General features: G+C 39.8%; 1 protein-coding gene across 1 annotated transcript; it reads left to right on the top strand.

Moving 5' to 3' along the window:
- Positions 1-1017: 1017 nt before the first annotated feature.
- SST (somatostatin) lies at positions 1018-2478 on the top strand. The gene is made up of 2 exons (XM_004424587.3): positions 1018-1242; positions 2100-2478. Exons 1-2 carry the CDS (start codon positions 1105-1107, stop codon positions 2310-2312), a joined length of 351 nt encoding a protein of 116 aa, XP_004424644.1. The 5' UTR covers positions 1018-1104; the 3' UTR covers positions 2313-2478.
- Positions 2479-7730: the final 5252 nt, after the last annotated feature.

Below are 7730 nucleotides of genomic sequence, written 5' to 3' on the forward strand. Positions count from 1 at the left end.
TGTCCAGACTCGGCATCCCTGTCCTAAAACTGCTCCTCTTGGCCAGGAATCTGTGAGAAAACTCAGAGTTAAGGGAAAAGAACCCCAGCCTTGGATGTGGAGGTCCAGTCCTTGCTCCAACTGTGCAGTATGTGAACCAGAGCATTTCCCTGCCCATTTCTAGACCTCAGTGACTCAAACTCTGAGGTTTAGTAGCTAATTTCTGAGATTGCTTTCTAACTCTAAGTTTCTAGCCACCAAAATGAAGTCAATCTCACTTTTTTCCCTTTGGTATTTTTTGTCACAGTAGAAAGGCAGGCAGACCAGAAGTATCACAGCTGCTGAGAAAGAGGGATGGAGGGTGAGCCTAGGTACCTTCTCCTCCATCACAGGGAAAAGTGAAGTTCTTTAGAGACCGTTACATCTTAACCTACAAGACTTTTTATGGAGATAATGGAGAAGGAGATGATTTAGTCCTTCTAACATCCACATTCCATTCTCAAATCTGCTCTTAAGAGGAATGATTCTGAATCTCCACTTGTCACACACGTACACTTTTGAATCTATTTGGACCTCCTAAAAACGTTTGAGTATGATGATAGGTCAAGTTATCTGGCACATTTATGTGTAAGCAGCTGTGTGTGATGGTGCATTTGCCTCTTCAGAGGCCGAGTGTTTGAAGCGCTGTGTGTAATTGAGAATGTGTGTAAGTGAAATTGTGTAAGTGAAATTACATGTGCATGTGTGTGAGTGAAATTACGGCATGTGTATGTGCTTAGCACTGAGTGAATATAGAAAATGGTGCAGAGAGCATGGCGTGTGTGGAATCGTGTGGGCCTGTGTGTGTGCAGGATTGTTTTTTTTAAAGCAAGTCACTTTTGATGGTGTAGCTCTCTCACTTCTGTGATTGATTTCACGAGGGTAATGGTGCGTAAAAGCGCTGGTGAGATCTGGGGGCGCCTCCTAGTCTGACGTCAGAGAGAGAGTTTAAAAAGGAGGGAGACGGTGGAGAGCACACAAGCCGCTTTAGGAGTCGCGAGGTTCAGAGCCGTCGCTGCTGCCTGCGGATCCGCTCCTAGAGTTTGACCAGCCGCACTCGAGCTCGGCTTCCCCGGCGCCGCCGAGATGCTGTCCTGCCGCCTCCAGTGCGCGCTGGCCGCGCTCTCCATCGTCCTGGCTCTGGGCGGTGTCGCCGGCGCGCCCTCGGATCCCCGACTCCGTCAGTTTCTGCAGAAGTCCCTGGCTGCTGCCGCGGGGAAGCAGGTAAGGAGTCTCCCTCGACGCCTTCTTTCTCCTCTCCTGAATCCCCCAGCCTTCTCTCAGCCTTTCCGCTGCCAGTTGGGTAGACTTAAGAGGTGCTCCTGAAGAGTTTTGATGCTTTTCTGGGTCCCTCAGCTCCCAAAGCTCTCAGGAAAACTTTCAAAGTCGAGAATCCCCTCTTACCTCTTTTTTTTTTCTGATCAGAGCAGTCTGTCACAGTTCAGGTGAGTTCTTTTTTGGCATTCAAGAAAATTCCAAGACCTGGGTGACTGAGCGCGAAGGGATGATGGCATCTATCCCCGGTGCTGACCACGGGAGGCGCTGACCCAGGTGCTGAAAGCGCGGACCTCGGAAGCTGCTACCTTCCTAAGCAGTACCTCCCTTCCATTCAGTGGCACTGGGGGCTAAAGGGCATTTTACAGATGGAACACAATATATTTAAGATTGTGAAAGGTCTCATTCTCCTCAATTGACTTAGTAAAAACGGTAAGAACAATTCCAGTTTGTGGCTCATGATATGGAAATTGAATTAAATAAACTGTTGGCGTGTTTGATCTTTGCAAAACTGTTGTAACGATCTGTTATTTCTCTCTATGAGTGTGTTTTAAGCCTTACAGAGGCAGATAACTTGCAGAAACATTTGAGTTTTTGAAGACTTTTTGTTTAACTTGGTGATTATAGCAACTGCCCTTATTTTTATATCCTTAACTGATTTTAATTCTGACAAAAAATGCACAGCTGTGATCATTGGGTTTTGGGTGTGGCTGAATCTTCTTTCCAAACCAGGCTTTTCTATTTCTTCTCCATCATCATCCTTGTTCTCTCCCTCTCTCTTTCTCCTTCCCTTCTACCCCATACAGGAACTGGCCAAGTACTTCTTGGCAGAGCTGCTGTCTGAACCCAACCAGACAGAGAACGATGCCCTGGAGCCTGAAGATTTGTCCCAGGCTGCTGAGCAGGATGAAATGAGGCTGGAGCTGCAGAGATCTGCTAACTCAAACCCGGCCATGGCACCCCGAGAACGCAAAGCTGGCTGCAAGAATTTCTTCTGGAAGACTTTCACATCCTGTTAGCTTTATTAACTATTGTTGTCAATATAAGACCTCTGATTCCTATCCTCCAAACCCCATCTCTCTTCGCTAATTCCCCCAATCCTCAGCAAGACCCTTGCATTAGAAATTGAAGACTGTAAATACAAAATAAAATTATGGTGAAATTATGAAAAACAAGAATTTGGTTTCTTATTGAGTAAATCTTTCTGTTCAATAATGTAGGATGAACTTCAGTTGTGATTTCAGTCGAGTTGCTTGGGTTATGCATTCCAAATCTCACAGACATACTATTTAAAATTCCCTGTGGTAATAAAGGTTCTGTTTTAAATGGTAACCCTTAAAGTTTGGGTCATTTCAAACTTAAATAATTTCTTATAACTCTATGAATTCTAATTTTAATCTGGTGATAATTATTGGAGCGGGCTGCCACAAACGTCAACTACATATTAAATTCACTTAAAGTTATATATTGAAATGAGTATTTATGGGTAGGCAAGCTGAAATGTCCACCTATCCACCAGGCTTATATTTAAAATATATAACATATAAAAAATGGAAGGGAAAAACCATTTAGAAGTTGGAAGAAAGAAGCTGGTTTAAATAGCTAAAATAAAATTCTGAGCCTTTAAAATTTGTTTCTAGTCTTGAACACTTATCTGGAGAAACACCATTACTCTTATATCTTCTTTGAGAATCCTCCCTGTAACTGAACAACACTAAGTGACTGCATCTATTTTAAAAGTAAGCTCTTATAATTTTTTTCTCAAGGAAATTGTCACTTTATTATAAGATTCCAGCATGAGAGTACTATGGGTTACAAGAAACATGTGTTGGGTCATCGCAGCAAATGCTACACTATTGAAGGTATCAGAGCACAATACCGTAATTGCAGAATAACTGAAGGAGAGATCTCAAGTTTTCTTTTTATTTTATCAAAATGAGAGTGAAAAATACAAACAATAATAAAAATGCTCAATACATGCTAGCTATTATTATTAACATTATAACAAAATACTAAATGGTACAGCTTATGACAGAGATAAAAACATTGCTAATTTCACTCACAGAGAGAGACCTTAAATAGATGTTCCTGGGGGGGGGGTGTTTTAACTATCAACAGTATTTCTGAATAACTGATAGAATAATAAACCAAATATAAATACATAAATTCATTACAAATACCTTAGTATGAGCTTACTGATGGCAGCATATAAACATCTAAGAGGAACTTCATGTTTTACAGAAAATATTCTTGTTAGGTAATACACATTTTTAATATGAACATGGCTTAGTGGAATTTAATTCCTGAATGGCTGATCAAACAAGAGAAAATCCAAGCCACTTTACTAATCTCTGTGAAAACAGAACATCCTTTGAGGTTCTGGCACATCTTTTATTTACAAGACATTTAGCAGGGAATTAATGCGTGTCCACTTAGGGGATCTGTCTGTGTTAAATGCCTTATGTACATTTGGTTACCAACCAACTCCATGGAGTAATAGAATCACATTATTATGATTAAAGCACAGAAGAGAGCACAACTTAATTGTTTTCCGAGCAGTGCATAGATTGTATGAGTGCCAGGGGATTTAAAGTTTATAATACCATCTTTAGTTGTCAGTTCCCAGTAGTAGTATGGAATAATTGGCAAGAATTATGTAGTCATGTGCCCACATATATATTTATTCTTTACTTAAAGCTTAAATTGAATGGAACATTTCGCCAGGTTTAGTTATCTTTCAGTCTCAGTTTTCCCATCTTCATAAGTAGAAGGTTGTACTGGCAACATCGCTCATATCCCTTTCAGATGTGACTGTGTTTTGACATTGACAAGGGTACTAGAGGAATGTTGATTTTTTTACCATTTTAATTAATATATGGAGTGTCGTGTTTTAAAAAATATATACTGAAGGTTTCACTTTTACTTCCTATTTAAACAGTTCATTTGAATTTTTCCTCAGTTTGATTCCCTGAAAGATTCTAGCATTCAAGCCTGTTTATCATCCAGCCACAACAAACTTTTCATATTAGATTTTCCTTCCTCCCTGCCACAACCACAGGCTTCAGCAATCCTGAAAAACCTGCTATTTCTTTTAATGGGAAGGCTTGGACAAGTTCCTCTTCTTTTCTGGGCCTTAGGTTTCTCATCTGAAAATAGGTACACTAGTAGAACCAAACCCTTAGAGTTCTGAGGATTCACTGAGACCATGTATTTAAAACTCTTAGTACATGGTAAACAGTTGGTAAGTGTTAGATGTTACATAACTGGTGTTAATTTTGTTCTCACATGGGCCATACTTTCTAGCCTCTCTGTCTTTGCCTTTGTTATTTCTTGCTGTTTCCACAGGTCAAAATCTAACCCAGCTTTCAAGGTTTATTTTATGTGCTTCTTGCTCCATAAAATTCTTACTTTATGCCCTCAATTAGGATATCACCCTTCTCAGAGTACTTAATCTCCATCTCTTCCATGGTATTTATTTATCACTTCCTACCTTTTATTATATCCAGCCCTGGTGGCCTAGTGGTTAAGATTCGGTGCCCTCATTGCCATGTCCTGGGTTCTTTTCCTGGTCAGGGAACCACACCACCCCTCTGTCAGTTGTCTTATTGTGGCAGCTGTGTGGTGCTGCGATGCTGAAAGCGATGTCATCAGTATTTCAAATTGCAGCAAGATCATCCATGGTGGACAGTTTTTAGTGGAGCTTCCAGACTAAGACTAGGAGGAAGGAACTCGCCACCCACTTCTGAAAAAATTGACCACGAAAGTCCTATGAATAGCAGTGGAGCATTGTCTGATATAGCGCTGGAAGGTGAGAGGGTGGCAGGGTTCAGTTCTGCTGTACACAGAGTCTCTAGGAGTCGGAATTGACTTGATGACTAACACAAACCATTTATTATAGTTGTATGAGTGTATGTAAGAGAGTGAGTACTTGTGTGTGAACTTCCAATAAGTAGATACATATCTGATTCATATGTATGATCTACTCAGAATCTCATACAGTGTCTTGCACTCGTGGGTTTTCAATGTTCATTGAAGAATGAGTGAATGATCCATGAGTAATCTCAAATGAAGCAAATCTCTATTTACTAGATGACAACTTTCTTCCTTAATGCTTTAGTTGCAGAGGAAAATGACATTAGTGGCTAGTCTATGTGATACCAGAAAGATATAACACATGGTTTTGAGTTTAATAACCATTGAGCGTGTGATTAGTAAACTCATTTTGGAATCTTCAATCAGGCCAGTTTTCTTTAACCATCTTACAAAGCTCCCCAGTAGGGCCTGCTTCACTCTCCACCGACCATGAACTCACAGTTATAGACAATCAGATTCACTAACACTTTCTCACATGGTTTATTTCAGGATCACATAGATCCATTCTTGATCCTAATGCAGGACCAATTATCTTGACTTGGCTCAAACTGTTCTTAATATACAGACAATTCTGTTTTATGATGACACAAAATATACCTTTAATTCTGTGCATCAGACATGGAAGAGGGCTCAGAGATCATCTCTTCCTCACCACTCATTTTACTGGAGGCTGACATATGGAGAGGTTAAGTTATCTGCCCACGATGCCTAGTAAGTTGATGCAGAGTCTGGACATAGCCTTCCCCCTCTTCTACTACATGGTTATTGTGATTATTCTACTATACTGTCCCTCAAGGAATCTGCCCTTCTAGATAATCGGTGTGTTTCATTAGCCTGATGTGAATGCTAATTTTGTCCCTGGGACTTCTTCACCTTCCACTAAAAAACTGGTCTGCGTCCGAGAGAGAACAAGACTATTGATACAAAATAGCTTCCTGTAATTATAAAAAGACATTAGGAAGAAACTGTAAAGGTATTGATTAAGAGGACAAGAGACTCAAGGGAGACAGTCTTTTACTATATTAGACCCAAAAAACAAAGTGTGATTCTGTCTTGGAGTGGAGACAAAGGGGCTGTCTCAGCAAGCAGATGAACTCTCACACTAAGGAGATGGAATTGTGCCTGGAGAGGTGCTCTTCAGAGAAGTCACGATCCGTATCCACAGGAGCAGGGAGCAAACATCTCAATGACCACCTCTAGTTTCTTAGTAAGTGACAATGAGTGCTTTAATTCCAGGTGCTCAGTTTCTCATTACCTAGAATGTTCTTCAGTGTCAAGGACTTGCTGGAGACTGAGAAACAAAGTTTGTAGGATAAGGGCCCTGCTTTTAGGGAACTGAGGCTACCAGGTAAAACATATTCATTAAAAATGACCAAACACTACAATGAATGCTTATATAAAGTTCTAGGAGAGAATAGAGGAACCAGCAAATCCCTCTCTTTTTTTCTTTACACTATTATCCTTATTAGTTTTTAAATTATGATTTGAAAGCCTAAGTAATTTTATTCTGGATGGAATAAATAAATTATGGGAATAATGATATAGCATACACTTTTACAACATAATCTAGGTCAGCTTGAAAAGTGTTAATATTCCTCTTCTATATATGAAGAGGTTGAGAATCAGAGAGATTAAGTAACTTGCCCAAGATGTCACCAGCTGGTGAGTGGTGGAGTTGGAACCGGGTTGTCTGATTTCCAATCCGGTGCTGTCCACACCGTTTCTTAGCGGATAGAGGTGAATTAAAGGGAAATTGTAACTTGTTGGGCAAATTAAAAGCAGATCAGCTCCAGATAATCTTAATTTAGCTCTTCCATGTATAATACAAATGGGTATTCCTACTCTGTTATTGTCAGAGGAGAAATGGATTTAGGTTCTGGGATTGGGATTTGGGTTTGTGACTTCATTAGGGGCACTATTTCCAAGGAACTGTTTGTAATCTTTTTTTTTACATGTTCACTAACATAGTTTTACTTTTGCTAAATGAATGAATAAGCAAACAAACAAACAAATAAATAGAATTAATAACCTCAGGCTTTAAGCACTTCTTTTCCCACTCCATTCCACTCACATAGGTTTTGGTACAACCCAGGCTGTGGGAATTCTTAGCTTGACGCAATTACGAATCTATGGGTCTCAGTTTTTAGTCTACAGGCCCTGGCACTTGTCTCACTTATGACTGGGTAGCGGCCATATCTTTCTCCCGCCGGCCTTGTAGGTATATCCTGTGAAAAGTTGGCTTGAGAATTTTCATCGAAATTTATGAATAAGGTTGACTTTTACTAAATAGGCTTATACATCACTGAAGCTGATAGACCTCTCAGGTCTCAGATAAATACTCTAGGTCACATAAGTAGTCATCTCATTCCTATTAGCTGCACATGTCTCTGGAATATGGTCCATTAAGATTGTGAAATTGTTATCCAGATATTAAATAGTTCTATTGAAATAAATAACATTTCAAAGAAATTCAGGCTTTTAAAGTAGAGTTCAAATAGTTAAGATAGACAATGCATTCCCAGTTAATTGCGATTTAATTCTATTTTTTCCTGTATAAAAAATAT

This window comes from Ceratotherium simum, chromosome 15, assembly GCF_057802395.1.
Source record: "Ceratotherium simum simum isolate JZ-2026a chromosome 15, ASM5780239v1, whole genome shotgun sequence".
Lineage (NCBI taxonomy): Eukaryota > Metazoa > Chordata > Mammalia > Perissodactyla > Rhinocerotidae > Ceratotherium > Ceratotherium simum.